Here is an 18,387-nt window from a genome sequence, read left to right as displayed (position 1 = left end):
TGGTCCTAAATGAAAAGGCATGTAGAAAGTTGACTACTAAGGTCTGATCATTGGCTAAGAGCAAAGACAAATGAAACTTTTCAAACTGAATTCTCCTCGATTTATTGTGAGAAAAGTAAAATGTTGTGATACAGTTAATCTCCCATTTCTTCTTTTAACTTGGGATCATTTGTGGTTTGGGGAGAAGTAGATTCTGGGAAACTTTTGGACCTGGTATTCATGTGGATGTTACTTAGACATACCTCCCACCTAGATCAGATGGGGCACTCCCACCTCTCTCCCAGATTAATGATTGAATGAATAATTCTTGTTAGGTAATAGTCCAGATACAGTATTTTGTAGTCCTGTTGTAAGTATAATAATAATAATAATAATAATAATAATAATAATAATAACATATGAGTTTGTTTTCTCACTTATAGTTGACCTTATTTACTGTCATGAGGAAGGGAAAAATAAGCAACCCACAGTGAGTAATTTATGAAAAGTTGTTTGTGGTTTCACATATGCCCTTGTGGTTTACTTGAGAAGTGACATGTTTTGAACTGTCACACAGTGTGTTTGAGTTCTGCCTTCTGCATTTTCACACTACTTGACAGTCAGAATTTTTTCTTTCTAGACAGTAGACTGTTTTCTCCAACAATACATGCATGAACACTGTGAGATAAATGAAAGGATTAACTTCTCTCTCATCATATTTACCATCCAGATTAAGGGCGTGCTGTTTTTTTGTTTTATTTTTCATCAGCTAGTGCGAGTGCTATGGGGTGGGGGTGCCTGGTCTGGTCTAGGTGGGTGCTACATGTCTAAGTAACATCCACATGAATTGATTTTGATCTCATTTAAAAAATGAGGGTGAAGAAATAGGAACTGGAAGGACCTATTGCCAAAAAACCTGCATGTCAGGAAAGAACTGATGCAAAACATGAAGAAGGGAGTCAGTATATATACAATATATAAAAATATATATAAATTTATAATAAAAACAGTAATTGAGAGTTGTACATGTCCTAGTCTTACTCTATTGGAAGTAGCCTCTGATATAATCTTATCTATCATCTAGTCTTATATATATATATCAGTGCGGGCATATATATATAACATATATATATGTGTATATATGTATACATATATATATATATATATATATAGATATATATGCCCATGGTTTTTTGACTTGCCAGCTACTTTTACAATGACCAAGTCAAAGTGATCTATCCACATATACATATATACATATATATATTTTCAGGAGCTCAAATATATATGTGTGTATATATATATATATACACACATATATATTTATCTATATATATATATATAGATATATATATACATGCAAGACTGCAAGACTGCAAGACCTGTCCAGAGTGTACCCCGATGACAGCTGGGATAGGCTCCAGCAGACCCCCACGACCTTTAACAGGAATAAGCAGGCACAGAAGATGAATGAATGAATGAATATACATATATATGTCATATTAATTGTTGCTACAGTGTTAAAAGCTCTGTCTTTGTTTTTATTTTTATCAACAAAAATTTGATAAATGTAAAAAAATAGCGCCGTCTCTTTAAGAAAGACTAGTCATGAGTTGTTGTTGAAGTTGTACGTGGCTGTGGACGTGTGCCGCTGAACTGAGGGTATGTTGCAAATGTAAAGTAAAAGTAAAGATGAATGTTTGTCTTGCTGTTTGTTTTGGAGGTGCGACATAAATGTTTTAGACTAACATATTTGACTAGATTCTAGTCAAAGTGGGTTGAGTTTACTAAAGTCACTCTTCATGTTCCCATGTTGATTAAATAGTACTCTCTACTTCTCTCCCTTGTCAGACATACACTCTTAGGAAGTGTTGTGTTTGGATAACTGCTGTACTCTTCACCCAAATTTCAGAGCATTCTTCCTCCACACCATGTCCAACCAGCCTATGCAGTCCTATCCCAAAGGGCCCTACACCTCTCTAATGAGAGGTATCAGCGAGCTGGACCTACGTGGCTCCGCTGTTCCCTGTAATCTGGTGCTCATTGGAGACCATGCTTTCCTTTTAGCAATAAACAGCCAAGACCAGGTCCTGATGGCTGCCTCTCTGTACGGCCGTGGAAGGGTTGTGGTCTTGGGTCACGAAGCCTATCTTTCCCCCTTTCCAGCTCTGATAGAGAACGCTCTGACCTGGCTGAGATAAGATGGATCTGAAAACATCTCTGTAGGGGTGCACAAAAATTCCAGCTTCCAAGTAGAAGTGGTGGGGGCCTTTAGTGACAATCCAGGAGTTGGTGTGTATGTGACAGATGCCTACAGCGTGGGTTCAGACCCAAAAGACCTGATGGCATTTCTGAAAGCTGGAGGAGGAGTGCTGATAGCGGGGCAAGCGTGGTACTGGGCTTCATGTCACAGCAATGAGAACCCATTTCTCCAGTTTCCTGGGAATAAAGTGGCAGGAGTGGCTGGCATCTACTTTGGAACAGGTTATGGAGCGACAGAGAACCTACCTGTTTACCCAGAAATCCCATCCCATTAGAAGGCTATAGAGTAAGTGTATACTTCTGTTTCATTTAACGTTGCAGTCTTTCTATTTATCTGAAAAATGTTTAATTAAAGCGTGCATTTTGTTCTCCTTCTTGCTTCACCATTATCACCCATATGGGCTTTTCTCTCTCTTCTTCATACAGTATTGGTAAGAGTTCTGAGGAGGACTTGGAGTTCTTACTCAAAGGGATTTTAGAGTTTAACCTCCAGGGAGATTTTGTAGCTTCTGATGTTCTAGTTCATGGCCCTCTGTCCTTCCCCATTGGGACCACTGAAGATGGACTGGCAGGAGCATACTATGGGCGGGGACGGGTCATTGTGGCAACGCATGAATGCTTCATAAACATGGAGGTGAAGTTTGAATCAGTCAAATTCTTAATTGCAAACTAGTACACAATGAAAACATGTTCGTCTATCATCTCTAAAATACAGCCATGTTATAGATACAGCAGATGACCTCTCATAGAGTAAAGTATGATTGATTTTCTCATTTATTAGTCTATATATTAACTTAAGGTGTCTTTTAGTTGTTTACCTGCATTGCGCTAGGTAATGTTGCATATGACTTATTTAACCATGGTCTCAGCTTTAAATGAGCTTTTTTTATTCCAGACACTGACTTCATTTTGGAACAATGCTGTTCACTGGCTGGACCAAGGGCGGGATGGAGTCGTTGGTTTTGCTCCAGCAGTCAACATTTTCACCGAGTCTGGTCTCAAGTGTGAGAAGACAGAATTCAGGAAAGACCTGAGTGTGTTTGTGTGCACAGCATACAGCAATGAGCATGTGGAGGAAATCCAAGACTTTGTGGCAGAGGGAGGAGGCCTGCTGATTGGTGGACACTCCTGGTACTGGGCTTATACACACCAGGGGCAAAATCCATTAACAGATTTCTCAGGTATGATGATGGACCAAAAGATGTTGAGTTCCAACAGTCTGGCAAGTTCACTGGCATGATAATATAAAATGACAATGTATGTTGAGCACATGTGTATATGACGTTATATTAGACACTTAACCTGTCACAGAGAAGCAAATACAACTTGAAATATAAAGTTTTAAAAAATACACTAGTAAAGGTTAATCCAATAGTGGTTGTGGGGTGGGTATGGCCTTCAACACCTTCATACTGTGGATAGAAAGAATACATAGCTCAAGCTGGGGTAACCACGAACAAAAGTGGTGAACACATCAGCTGCATGGAGAAGGTTGTTTCTGATTAAGTTAATCTGTCCAATTCCATTTGGGCTCCTGAAAATATGTATAAAAATGGTGGAAGTTCCTATATATTTGATTTTTAACTGTTTCTTTTAACTCGTTGGATTAAAGCAGAGAGTCTGTGTCTAAAGCCCATATTCATTATATAACTGTAACTTAAATGTGTTTTGTAAGCAATCAGAATAAGAAAAAATGTGTCAGTGTCCAAACATACAGTGACCTAACTATTTAGAAATCATTTAGAAATGTGTTTATTTACAGGCACACAATCATCTTTTACGTATTTAGTTTCTTAAATCTGCATCTTTGATACAAGATGGTTAGCCTACTGTACCTCTACAGTGACATGACAACGGTGACTGCAGGGATGCAGTATGAAGACAGAGACATCAAGTAGGGCACAGTCTACTTCCTGTGGTGTAACGGATCTCACAAGAATAGCTGATCTCGCAGTATTGGCCGCAAATAAAATCCTGCTGCATTCTCTTTATGCATAAAGAATACAGTGAAACAGCAGAGGTGATTCATATTTCGGACCAATCTGCTGTTGTGATGTGTCAAACACCAGTGCATCATGATGGGATGTGCAGGCTTTCTGAAATGTCTCTGTGTGTTGCTTCCCGTATCTGGGTTAATACCGTGAAAAGAATTTAAAGGAAAGGAATTTTTGCTATCAGATCATATCAACCAACCAAATCAGTCAAGGACAACCAGCGTCAAAATATGAGCACAGATTACTGATTTACAATGAACAGCAAACTGGTGTTTCAGAAAGATCTCCACCTTCTGTGTCTTCTATCCAGCTACCACCTATCAAACTGTCATGCTGCACTTGCAAAGGTGGAAGAACAACTGGTGGTGTCAAATTAGACTGGGTAGGGTGGCAGTTTGTGTGTCAGTAAGTCTAATACCTCAGTCCATATGAATAATGAACGTTTGGGAATTTGATTCACTCATATATATTGTTTTTAAAAATATTCTTTCCTATACATCGATTGGCCAGTTGGCTACAGAATGTTTAAAGACAGGTGTTAGGTCTTTCTTTTAAAAACATATTTTACATCTCTACTCTGGGATAAACAACAGCCCTAAACATGTCCTAAATGGGTCTTGTAGTTCTGATTGTGTTTGACACTTTTAAATGCTGGTACCTGAGTTAGTCAGATATGTGTGTCTCCTGTGTTTCAGGAAACAGGATCCTGAACAAACTGGGTTTGAGCTTGTTGGTGAACACAATCGGTAATGGTCTCTAAGAGGCCTGTGTGAAAAGCCAGGCCATGAGAGACAAGCACTTCCGCTATCGTCTGCAATGTGTTGCTGGTCTTGGTGGTGAAAGGGTGGCAGTAAATGTGAAGTTGTGAGCAGATAAGTGACTTTTAGGAGGGTCAGGGAGCTGAATAATTTATGCACCATTACATAATTCCTCTAACCTGACCCTCATTTGATGTCATAGTGAATGATTAGGTTCGTCGGAGAAACCTCATGAGAAACAAAGAGCTGTGTTTTCTAAATAACGATATATGTTTGTTTCAAGGTGAGTGAGAACAACCCTGTGAGGAGTCCCCAGGGCCACTTTCTCCTCTCTCTGGTGAAAGACCTATATAATGTTTGTCCAGATCCAGATGCCCTACTGCCACCTCAAGCAAATCCCTGCGAGGACTGTTGTCTACAACCAAAGGATCAGGATAAATGCACAAACAGCAGGTCAGACCACAGTGTTGGACACTGAATTATTTGTCCCCACAGTGATATTGCATTGCATTAATATGGAAAGATAACACTTTTATTAGGGGCGGCACAGTGGAGAGGTGGTTAGCACTGATGCCTCACAGCGAGAAGGTCGCCGGTTTGAATCCATGGGCCGGCTGGGCCTTTCTGTGTGGAGTTTGCATGTTCTCCCTGTGTCTGCGTGGGTTCTCTCCAGGTACTCCAGCTTCCTCCCACCGTCCAAAGACATGCTTGTTAGGTTAATTGGTGATTCTAAATTGGCCGTAGGTGTGAGTGTGACTGGTTGTCTGTCTCTGTGTTAGCCCTGCGATGGACTGGCGACCTGTCCAGGGTGTACCCCCGCCTCTTGCCCGATGACAGCTGGGATAGGCTCCAGCAGACCCCCGTGACCCTTAACAGGACTAAACGGGTATAGAAGATGAATGAATGAATGAACACTTTTATTATATCTGATTTACATACACCTCAATATACCATTTGCTCTGTTTGTATGTCAAAATGTTGAGTGGATCAGTACCGGTCTGTACCTCTGTCCTGGCTTGAAGACCTACATGAAGAGAAAGGAAGGTGAACAAGAAATGGACGGTACAGTACATTAGATTTGAACGTCAAGTCAATTAATCTTCAGTTGTTTTCGTTGAATTGGCCATTAAACTACCGATAAAACGGCTTATTGGGCCTGGATTTATTGTCGAATGATAATTTTAGGACAATGACCCTAAACATTCAACACTACTGCTGTAACTCCCTGTGACAGAAGTAATCTGCTGGAACTCTGAAAATGATGGACTGGCCCCCTCAAAGTCTGGACCTCAACCTCACTGAGCACATTTGGGCAAGTTGGGGAAAAAAATGGATAGATCTATTATACACTCAAAGGAAAGCATTTGCCTTGAGTTGCAAAAGGCATGGGATAACATGACAAATAACATATGAGATGAGATGTGGAGACCAGAGAAGGAAGCTTTGGCTCCTTGTCTCCTCCCTAATGATTTGTCTACAGTGCTGATGAGTAATTACAATATTTCAAAGCTCTGAGTTTATTATACCGCAGCATCCACATGCTTCCCTTCAGGAGTGACCACAGCAGCTGATTGGTCGGTGCTGCGCGCAGCTCCTTCACCCTGGGCAGAGTTGGAGTTTAACAACATCATCCTCACTGTACCATCAGATGTTGTTAGGGACCTGGAACGTCCTGATGAGGTGGCAACCCTCTGGAATGACATCATGAGGAGTATTGCTGATCTTGCTGTCATCACACACAAATTTCCTCGCAAAGAGTGTTTTAGAACTGACGTGCAGATTTCTCATGGTGGGTGTGTTGGCTGTCATATTGTATTTGAATGCATCATTTTCTCCAAACACAACACAGAATTTCTTTTTTTGAAATTATTTGTTTACAATGTTACTCCTGGATGGAGTAACATTTTTAAAAGTCAGGTGCTTTTAAAAATGTTACTCCTTCCAGGTTGGATGTATTCAGGTTATCCTATTTATGTTACGGTATTTTTACTCTGTATTTAATCTTGTTTATTGCAGGCTCACCCAGCTATGACTTTGAAACAAGAGCTGGAGACTATGCTAAGCAGCTGGAGGATGTGGGTTGCCACAGAAACATATATGCAGGTGAGTTAACTTCTGTAGAGAAACTGTGCTTGGTCTACACTGAAGTCAGCATTTAAATAGAACAGCAGCTTGAAAGGCAAAGAAAATGCAAATTTAGTGCTGCTCACTCCTTTAATACTTTAATGCTTGTACGGTAACTTACAGACCAACAACAATGTTGGATTAAATTCTAAAACTAATATTTAATGCTAATGTGTATGTAATTCAAAACTCTTTGAATTTCTGAACAACTTTCTTCAGATTTAGATTTGTAATGTGTACTGCCAGTCAAAATAGCCTTAACACATAATCATTAAATGTCTTTAATAATGTATGATGATGTATAGTGAAATGTGATTGTCTTCCTTTTCTGTGATCTCGGGGAGCAATAACACTAGTGACCACTAGATGGCAACATATCACACGCACACAAAAACATGCCACCGTGTGACCAGTCTCTGTCGGTGTGACAATGTCTGATTAGACCAAGTTAATATACCCATTGAAATGATTCCACTGGCCACTATTGCAACAGTTGCAGCGATATTTGAGGTCAGTGTGTTTTTTGAAGCTCTCTTAAACGTGATAAAATGATGACACCGTGGACAGCCCTGGGGTATAAGGACAGGACTTTAGGACACACTGTCTGCAGCTTCCAGTGAGCTCTCAATAACACACAAGCATGCAGAAGGCTTTCGAAGCCAACAGGCTATAAAGAATACAAACATATGAATTAGCTGCCTAACCTTTTCCCTTCTCAGCGTTGTAGGGTGATTCGATTTCCCGCCCCGCCCACCTTGTGTTCCTTCTTTAAGGAAATCGAGCATACCCGAGCTTACGTTAGTGCTGTGTGTTCTTGGAGCTTTATAGACTGACCCGAGACACCTGGAACTGTCCTGTCATCGCTTGTCCTCAGAGGTAAGCTTTCTTCTGATGTGCTGTTTATGTTATTAAAAGTTTTTTTTAAAAAAGTGAAACTTAAAGTCTCAAACTGAAAGGACACTGAAAGGCTTGAGAAAACATTTGACTGTCACGTAGTTTAAACTCTCTCAAGGGGGAAACACTTTCTCGAGTCTGTGAAGAGCGGCACGTCTGAAAATCTGAGTTTTCTGGTGTGTAAATGAAGCCCCAGGCGTTACTCTTGCTCTTGACAAGGCAGGATCACCATTGCAGGCGTTTTCTCCTATCAGATACAGTAATGGTCTAACAGCAGCATTCTGCAGCAGCTTCAAGTGAGACAAGGATAACTGGCCAGAGTTGTTCAAAAAGTTGAATCTGGATCAGAACTGTTGGTCTATTTATTTATTTATTTATTTATTTCAAGGCAGCACTGATATGGATCAATGATGATCCAATCATTCTGGTAATGATCAGATGATCATTGCACAAAATGAAAGCCATCCAATATTTCACATCCTGGAGGCAGTCCATGGGACCCATCACTACTGGTATCAACGGGTACTAACAGGAGATACAGCTGTGTGTCGTCTGCATAGCAATATTAGTAGACTGTATTTTTGTTAAATTAAGAGAATGGAGCCTTGAGGAACACCACAATGAAGAGATCAGATGAGGAGAGGAGGTTCCCAGTTTTGTCAGAAAAGGATCTATCTGTTAGGTAGGAGGTGAACCACTACAGGACACAGATCTGATACAGACTGATAAGTCTAACATCTAATGGAACTCGCTGGGGACAATCATCAGAGTGTACAGACAACAGTAAAGAGGAAGTTTTTGCCATTCATTGGTTTATTTACAATTAAGTTAATTGAAAGCAATACATTAAGAATGATTTGCAAGAGTTGGAAGTCCCTTACATGTATTGATACAACAGAAAGTCCTCACATGTCCTTGCTGTACAGGTACAATGGTGAACTGCTGTGGTCTGCTAACTTCCCAGAAGGAACCAGGTACAAAGTCTTACTACTTTACTCTAAAACCTCTGTTGTGTTTAACTATTAGTTAACAGGTAGCCTTATTTGTGGCTAAAGTGTAACAATCAGTGAAAGCCATCATTGTTTAAATGTCTGTATCTAAGTTCTCTGTATTTCTGTGTCAGTTCCTCTGAAGAGCATTGAGGTGGAGCTGGAGGTGAGGGATCATGTGGCTACAGTGGTCTCCACTCTCAACTACGAGAACAAGGAGGACAAACCACTAGAGGCTGTTTTTGTCTTTCCTCTGCCTGGAGATGCTGCTGTCTGTCATTTCAGTGCTAAGATTGGACAGACACAGATTGTAGCTGAGGTGAAGGAGAAAAAGCAGGTGAGCTGGACAGAAAGATTTACTCTGTGTAAAGGAGCTGAATAAGAAACAGTAAACACAGTGAATGTTCCTGACATGTGTCTCCTGTACTCATACAGGCTCGTGAGGATTATGATGATGCACTGAGCTCTGGTCAGCAGGCCTTCCTGTTGGAGGAGAGCGAGCAGAGTCCAGATATTTTCTCTCTGAGTGTGGGCAGTCTTCCTCCAGGAGAGAGCGCCTCCATCAGGCTGGAGTACGTCACTGAGCTGGCTGTGCAGGCTGATGACGGGCTGAGGTTCTGTCTGCCTGCTGTGCTCAACCCTCGCTACCAACCTCAAGGTGGGACAAGCAGCTGTTCCATTGTCCACACCTGTACAAACAATTTATTGCAGCAATCCCTTTCTGTGTTCTAGCTTCCCAAAAGTGACTTTTCATTGATGATTTTCACAGCACAGCTGAAGTCACAGACCTATTCACAGAAACACATTATTCTGCATGTAAAAAAGAAACTGCTATTGACCATTAACATTAAAATCAATTAACGATGAAGAGAAATCCCGAGAGGAAAAATTAAAGGCAAAAGAAACAATGTAAAACTGCACATTAACATTTATATACAAATGTTTCCTGCAACAACAGAGAAGCTGGTGCCAAAGACCTTATGTGTGTAATGTTTATCCCATCTGAAGCCACCAGCTTCACATAACCTCCCAGCCCAAACAAAAACCATGTGACTCCCAGTTGCCTCCCACGTTGTTTACAGGGAGTGAAGGAGCCAGTGTCCAGGTGACCTCTGTCCCAGCCTCTCTGGTGCCCTACAGTCTGTCTTTTTCTGCCCGACTGTCCTCTCCTCGTCCAATCTCTAAAGTAGAGTCCAGCTGTTCCTTGGATCCTCTCCAGTACCTCAACACTGATCAAACCCAGGCCACTGTAGGTAGAGCGACAATGTGTCTGCTGTGTGTTGTTGTTCCTCATTACAACTTCATTTATATTTGTGTGTCTTGAACTGTAGATCAAGTTGGCAGCAGGACACAAGTTTGACAGAGATGTTGAACTGTTGATTTATTACAAAGACGCCCATCAGCCCACTGCTGTGGTGGAGGCAGGACAGGCCTCTGCTAAGCCTGGTGAGTCCAAGTTGGTCAACTTATTAGTTTACAAACATAATGTTCCTTATCCTCCAAATGATGATGAGTTGGAATAAATTACCAAATGTGTGGTCATTTTTCTGTCCCTGTCATGTTTCAGGATCTCTGATGGGTGATCCAGTGGTGATGGTGAGCCTGTACCCTGAGTTCCCCCAGTCTGTGATGTCTTCAGTCGCCTCATGTGGAGAGTTTGTGTTCTTATTAGATCGATCAGGGAGTATGAGTTCACATCGCATACGGAGTGCTAGGGTATTTATCATGTTATTTCTCTAAATCTCTCATAGTGTTCCTCTCATGCAGTGGTCTTCACTATCTTTTCTATCTTCCTGAAGGATACTCTGCTGCTTCTGTTGAAGAGCTTACCAATGGGCTGCTATTTCAACATTTACAGTTTTGGGTCCAGATATGAACACATGTTCCTGTAAGTTATTCGCTCATTACAGTCGGGCCAATAAAGGCCTTTCTATCTGTTAGGTAGATGTATGTGTGCATTGGTGCCTGTATTTGTGTGATGACAGTAAGAGTGTGGAGTACAACCAGAAGACCATGGAGGAGGCTCTGAAGAAAGTTGAGGAGATGGAGGCTGATCTGGGAGGAACAGAGATACTGAAGCCACTTCAACATATTTACATGCAGCCCTGCATTCCCAGTCAGCCAAGACAAGTAAAAGACACACACCATCTATCTATCTCTTAAACGACTTTACATTGAAATAATACTTTCCCAAACCCTAACCCTAATCATTACCTCATTGTAACCTTTACTTTAAAACAAAGTCTTAACAGGTTTTTACCCTCAAAAAGCTGTGGAACAAAAAGACCCCACAATGTTAGTATTCTGCAAGAGTTAACAACAATTTAATAAATACAAGAACACACCCACCCACCCACACACACCCATACGCACACACACAGGTTGGACAGGTTGTATAGGTTGTACAAATGCCTCTTCACACTGTCGTTTGAGGCATTGTGTTTCTGGGATATCCATCATTCATCTGTCAAGATTGTGATGCCCTAGTTTATTTATAGTCTTCAACCTTCTACCTCTGTGTCAGTCATCTTGTAGTTACTTTACTATTTTGTTGTTGGCTTTGTTGCTGTGATGAAGTCTCTCACTCGTACAGCGATACTTGGAGATTTCCTTCAAGACTTTATTGGGCCACTGTAATATCACTGTCTCAAACATCAGGTCTGGAATGAATTCAAGTAAAATGATGGTGGGATTAAACTGTCTTTCAGAGCAGAGGATTCTGTGCCTTCTGAACAATTAACTGTAAAACCCAGGCTGCTGTTGGGAATAATGTTGTGCTGCCTACATGTTGAGTTGAAGCGCAATCAGGATAATCCTTTCATACTCAAGGATGACCGAGACTCTTCACAGACACATGAGATACATACACTATATTGGCAAAAGTATTCACTCACTCATCCAAATAATTGAATTCAGGTGTTCCAGTCACTTCCATGTCCAGAGGTGTATAAAATCAAGCACCTCGGCATGCACACTGCTTCTACAAACATTTGAGAAAGGAGCTCAGGAGCTCAGTGAATTCCAGTGTGGTACTGTGATAGGATGCCACCTATGCAACAAGTCCAAGTCTCACAACTTTGTGGGAACAGTTTGGGGATGGCTCCTTCCTGTTCCAACATGACACAAAGCAAGGTCCATAAAGACATGGATGAGCAAGTTTGGTGTGGAAGAACTTGAGTGAGTCCAGACCTCAACCCAACAGAACACCTTTAGGATGAATTAGAGTGAAGACTGTAAGCCAGGCCTTCTCTTCCTACATCAGCGTCTGACCTCACAAATGCGATTCTGGAAGAATGGTTAACAGTTCCCATAAACACACTCCTAAACCTTGTGGAAAGCCTTTCAGAAGACTTGAAGCTGTAATAGCTGCAAAGGGTGGGCCAACGTCATATTAAACCCTATGGACTAAGAATGGGATGTCACTTAAGTTCATATATGTATAAGGCAGATGAGTGAATACTTTGGCAATATAGTGTATTTCTCTTGGAACTAAAATATTAATACAATAGACATACAGCACAACAAGAATGACTACACTTAACGTTATTTATATAATGTATCTCTAAATCAGAAAAATCAAAGAGTGCCTCTAGGGGTTTATTTACTAAATGTATGAGTCTGGAAAGGCATTGATGTAAACTGCAAAATTACTGGTTTGCAGTTAGGAAACCACAAAGTGGCTATTCTAGTTTGACATTGTCACTGGAAGAGTCACATGTCTGCTGTTGTTTTAATTAGTTTGTACATACGTATCACACCTCATTCTTTACCATGACACCCTGTTGTTATTCAACTTATGTGTACACTCTCCTCCCTAGCTGTTTGTCTTTACTGATGGAGCGGTGGGGAACACCAAAGAAGTCATTGATCTGGTTAAGAAGAATTCAGGTTCCCACAGGTGAAAGCACAAAAACACCCACAGTATTTCCACACTGTCTTCCATGTGTTGAGTGGATCTAAATCAACCTGCTGTATTGTAGGTGTTTCTCTTTTGGGATTGGAGAAGGGGCCAGCTCTGCTCTTATCAATGGCTTGGCCAAGGAGGGAGGAGGTCACGCTCAGTTCATCACAGGAACTGACAGGATGCAACCAAAAGTGAGTAAACACAATGAAGATGCAGCAGTAAATCTGTGTCTGGACAGAGACCATGGTTCCAGTCAGTAAAAACTCAGTGTCTCTCTCAGATGTTTGAATAGATTTTTACAGTTCTGCATTATTTTCCAGGTGATGCAGTCGCTGCGATTTGCTCTGCACCCAGCTGTGATGGACATCTCAGTCACATGGGATTTACCAAAGGGAGTGTCTGTCACTGTCCTCTCTCCACCAATCACAGCTCTTTTCCAGGGTCAGAGGTCACTGGTTTATGGCCAGCTCACTGGAGAGGTAGGAGCAGCTCCATGTCATGTTGTGTTTCTGTCATCAGGTATGTGATGACAGTAATGAACATGATTTCTAACACTGTAATGCTTTCTCAGAGTCCAGAGGCAGCAGAGGGCTGTGTGACGGTGAAGTACAGCCTGGCGGGTCATCCCTCTCACAACCAGCTGCACTTCAGTCTCAAACCTGCAGGAGACACTGGGTAAAGCAGGTTTTCATTCAGACAGCACTGTTCTGCTTTCAATAGAGATTATTTAGATACTGTTTATGGCCCTGAACACTGAACAATGTAGCTGGACTGACAAACATGATAACTCTGTCTGAGTGTTTTCTTCTCTCTCTTGTCTGCAGATTAACAATCAACAGGTTGGCTGCTCTCACTATGATTCGCTCTCTGGAGATGAAGGAGAGAGAGGATGAAGGACAGAAAGATGGAGGAGTGAAGGAGAAGGTGGTGGAGCTCAGTGTCCATTCAGGAGTGAGCAGTTCTTTCACTGCCTTCATTGCTGTCAACAAAAGCAATGGTGAAGCGATTCAAGGACCTCTGGTGCGCAGAGACGTTCCAACACCAAGTGAGTGTGAGCAACTAATTCAAATCTTTGAAAGTATCACTGAATCACAGTATGTGATTACTGAGTGTTATTTTTGGCCAGCATTTATTCTGTGTTCATTGTGCGTTGTTGTGTGCATAGCTCTTCTTATGATTGTCTGTTTAGTTCTGGTCTTGACCTAAAATCTGTTTGTTTTTTTAATCTTGAAGTGTATTTAACAGGAAGCTGTTTTGCCTCAACGGGTATGGCCTTTGGTTGTGCACCTCAACGTCGTAGTAAGTAAATGGGATTGAAAAATACATCATAGTTTAGTTTTCTATGAATACAATAAATGAATGTAAACACTGAACAAACCAACACACTTGTTTTGTTGATATTTTTCTCAATCTTCGATTTCCTTACAAAGGCAACCTCTGTGGTTCTGCACCGTTAAGTAAGTAGAAAGTTGAATGGGTTAACAACACTATGTTTTATTTCTATAAATACAGTAGATGAATGTCTTAAGCTCACTTTGATATCTACAGTGTATTGTCCTTTGTTTATTATTACAGTACACAGATCCTGTAAGCCTATGAAGTCAGCAGTTAGTAAGTAAAAAGCTGAATAAGATACCAACACTGTGCTTTCTATGAATACAGCAAATGAATGTCAAGACTGAACAAACCAACACATTCTTATTTGCAGCTTTAATGTGAAATACAGTGGGTACAGTGAGAGTTGTTTTTGGTCTGGTTACCTTGTTACAGTCATTGACAGGTTGTTGCTTGAAGCAGTAAGTGGAGATAGTTCTTCTATTTTCGTTTTATGTGATACTTTAAATGTTATAAAACAAAGTGTACACGTTAAATATGCTCATTATAACTTGTGGGTTACTGCAATAATTGTAGAAGCCAGTAGTTTAGCTGATATTTTTTGTTAAAAAATTCCCATGAAATGTATTGTTCTCATACTGTTTTCTTTTCTTAAAGAAATTAAATCCCCGATGAAGAAGTGCATGAAGAGTAAGTAACATCAGTACATTGCTGTCAATATAGTAAATGGATAAACAGAGAAAACATCATGGGCTACTGTATGTAGTTGTTACAGCAGTCCTGAACATACTGTAAGTGACATATAGTTGTCTACAGCAAGTGAGGAAGACAGAGCAGTTACACAGATCAGGCTTAACATTATGACCATCTTCCTAATATTGTGCAGATCTCCCTTGTGCCTCCTAAACAGTTGTGACTCCTCAGAGAATGGACATGGTCCTTCTGAGGGTGTCCTGTGGTGTCTGGCAACAGAACATTTTTAGTGGGTGCCTTTGGGTCCTATGGGTTGAGGGGAGGGGCCTCTGTGGATCATCCCACAGATACTTGATCAGTTTAGGATCTAGTGAATTTGGAGGCCAGTTCAACACATTCTTCATGTTTTTTTGGTTGTTCCTAAACCATTTTTGTGTGTGTGTCTGTGTCAGGCTGCATCCTGCTGGGGATGGCTGCTGCCATCAAGGAGTGTCATTGCTATGGGGTGGGGGTGTCTGGTCTGGTCTAGGTGGGTGGTACATGTCTAAGTAACATCAACATGAATGCCAGGTCCAACGGTTTCCCAGCAGAACACTGTATTGTCACAAGATGGTCAATGTTATTTACTTTACCTGTCAGTGGTCATATTGTTGTGGCTGATTGGTTTATATGTATGTATTAACTTCAGCAGTGGTAATGTGTTATGTTGCAATGACAGTAGAAAACTTATCTTTCTTTCTTCAGTTCTCACTGTTCGTGGTTCAGCGCGTGTAGGTAAATAAAAAGCTGAATGCTACACCAACACAGTGTTTTCTTAATTTTATTAATACAGTACATTAGTGTAAACACTGACAACAACCTGTACATTTTAGCTCCGCTCTTTGTAACTTGTGATTCACTGTAATAAAGAACACACCTTCTCTTCCAGGGAAACTATGACAAGACATAAATGGGATTATGTAGTGAAAAAAGTGGAAAGAACCCAAAACATGTTTCAAATCTCATACTCCTCAAAGTAGCCACAGTTTACCTGATGACAGCTTTGCACACTTTGAGGTAGTGTTGGTGTACAGTTCAAGTGTTTCTAAGTAAAGAGAAACAACAGTCCATCGATACTTAGAACATGAAGGTCAAATGCTGAGATGTAACAGGTTCTCATGAGGACCGTCGAGAAATGGCAGACCAAGAGTTCCCTCTGCTGCAGAGGATGAGTTCAGAGATCATCAGTTAACAGCACCTCAGATTACAGTCCACATCAGTGTTTCCCAGTTTGAGTGGCAGACACATGGTTAGCTTAGTAGGTAGAGGGTTGTCCATGAACCAGAGGGTTAGCGGTTCCACATGCCGACGTTTCCTTGAGCAAGACGTTGAACATTGAGTTGCTCCCAGTACTTGGCACCGACGTGTGAGTGCTCTTGTCTGAATGAATGAGTACATCCAGCAGTGACCGAACGTAGTGGCCAATTTAGTGTACATTTAATAAACTGATTAATGGATTTTGAATTTAAAGGCTAAAGTAGGTATATCTTGTCATTCCCCAGTCTGGGAACCCGTTGACTATTGTCTGATGTGAGAAAATAATCTGCGTTGTTTCAGTGGTGCCTACTTTACAGACATGTACTCATTCTTTTCAGCTGTACTTCTTGAAATTAAATTTAAATGTGGCCATTTGAGTGTCATCCACAAATAGTTTAACTTGGTGTCACCTGTCAGTGTCAAGCTCTTTCAACACATTTTGATTGCTGGAAACATATCTTTAAATCTGAAAATGAAACAAATATCAGTCCATAAATAGAGACAAATCTGCAATTGTCATTTTCTGAGGGTAAATATGAGACTGAATATAATGTATAACCACAGGTTTGACTATGACAAACATCTTACATGGATACAAATCATTAGCATGAGATTACTGAAAATAATAAAGGGATATTTTTGTCTTTCCTTAAATTTTCTTTTCCTCTGACTTGATGTGTGCTGCAGAGGAGACAGCCACTCGGCCCCAGCAGCCTCAGAAAGACCCTCTGCTGCAGCTGATCTCCCTCCAGAAGGCCTCTGGCTCCTGGCTGCTTGATCCAGCTCTGGCTGCTGCACTGGGGAAGACCAGAGAGGAGGTGGAAAAGTCAAAACCTGCACCGGTGGGTTGTCAAATAGATAATGGAAGTTATTTTAAACTACATTTAATGACATAGTTTGTGAGGATGGTTCTTATTAAGTCATAAAAGTGTATTAGCATGCTGTCTTGCTTAATTTAGTATATAATATTGTTACTGCTGATGTGGTGAATTAGGTCAATGAGGAAGTGTGGGCCACCATCCTGGCTCTGATCTGGCTTCATGGTTTCAAGATGGATGCCAAAGAAGAGTGGGAGATTCTGGCTATGAAGGCTGCATCTTGGCTCAGTGCTCAGAATGGTAATAAGTATAACCATAATTGTTCATCCAGTCAATCAGGATGTATGCTAATCTGATGAATTGTTTTGTGTTGTTTCTCTAGCGCCATGTGTGACCGAGTGTGTGGAAGCTGGTAATGTACTACTGGGCTGCAACGTGCAAAGAAATGCCTTGGGGATTTGAGGATTTCACTTACACAACTTCTCCAGAATTGGTACACAGAAGTATACTTATTGCCTCCTCGCGCATCAACAGTACTTTGCACCATGTACCTGTGTGCTGCATTATTTGCACTGCCGTCTATACAAGATCAGAAATGTTACAAGACAATGGAAGTTTATGTTCAGTTTATTGCTGCTTTGAGTGAAATATTAAAACTAAACACAGTAACGCAAAGCTTTGTTTGTTTTTTGTTCTAACTGATGTCTGGTATTTTTATATTTACGTCTATCAGCATGAATTATTGGCCACATACTGTAGCTGTTTAACAAGCTCACAAACATTATCAAAAAGCTGTTGTGTTTTACTTACCAATGAATTGCAGATGAATTGCCCTGTTGGGATAAATAAAGTTATCTGAATCTGAGAATGGACATGGGTCTTCTGAGGGTGTCCTGTGGTGTCTGGCGACAGAATCTTATTAATAGGCGCGTTCGACTTCATGCAGATCTGACTTGACGTGATGCATGCTGGGTTGTTCTGCTTATAGACCTCGAATATGATTGGTTAAAATGAACTTGTTCAATCCAGCATGCATCTCGTCAAGTCAGATCTGCACAGATCTGCATGAAGTCGAACGCGCCTAATGTGTCCTATGGGTTGAGGGGAGGGGCCTCTGTGGATCATCCTAAGAATAAGAATAAGAAAACCTTTATTTGTCCCACAATGGGGAAATTGCTACTGTCACACTGCACCGAGTTTGTGTCTTGTTTCTGTTCTTGTCTCATGACTTAGTTTTATTTTGAAAGATAACTCTCTCTCTGCATAAATCCTTTGTAATGAGGACCAGGAAGTGGGTGGCACCCAAGCATATTTGGAATAAGTGTGTGTGGGACAGGAAGT

General features: G+C 41.0%; 1 protein-coding gene and 1 pseudogene across 3 annotated transcripts; both read left to right on the top strand.

Annotated features, from left to right (window-relative positions):
• Positions 1-1,910: 1,910 nt before the first annotated feature.
• Positions 1,911-7,472, top strand: LOC311498199 (TRPM8 channel-associated factor homolog; annotated as a pseudogene). Its single transcript has 4 exons — positions 1,911-2,527; positions 2,668-2,875; positions 3,137-3,422; positions 4,931-7,472. The product of its transcript is annotated as a TRPM8 channel-associated factor homolog (transcript).
• Positions 7,473-8,403: 931 nt separating this feature from the next.
• Positions 8,404-17,714, top strand: LOC311498195 (von Willebrand factor A domain-containing protein 5A-like). Of its 2 annotated transcripts, none has more exons than XM_084558676.1 (20): positions 8,404-8,985; positions 9,135-9,337; positions 9,436-9,658; positions 10,083-10,249; positions 10,332-10,446; positions 10,568-10,716; positions 10,800-10,888; positions 10,986-11,130; positions 12,819-12,898; positions 12,981-13,095; positions 13,225-13,383; positions 13,476-13,579; positions 13,729-13,949; positions 14,138-14,203; positions 14,335-14,361; positions 14,480-14,515; positions 14,897-14,929; positions 16,916-17,070; positions 17,223-17,346; positions 17,429-17,714. In XM_084558676.1, the coding sequence occupies exons 1-20, from the start codon at positions 8,943-8,945 to the stop codon at positions 17,506-17,508; spliced, it is 2,334 nt and encodes a 777-aa protein (XP_084414802.1). In that variant the 5' UTR covers positions 8,404-8,942; the 3' UTR covers positions 17,509-17,714. The 2 variants fall into 2 exon arrangements, with proteins under 2 accessions (XP_084414802.1, XP_084414801.1); XM_084558675.1 differs by having other exon boundaries at positions 13,729-13,955.
• Positions 17,715-18,387: the final 673 nt, after the last annotated feature.

Source organism: Chelon labrosus (genome assembly GCF_963514085.1).
Source record: "Chelon labrosus genome assembly, chromosome: 13".
Taxonomy (NCBI): Eukaryota; Metazoa; Chordata; class Actinopteri; order Mugiliformes; family Mugilidae; genus Chelon; species Chelon labrosus.
This window is presented reverse-complemented; position numbering and strand designations above follow the sequence as displayed.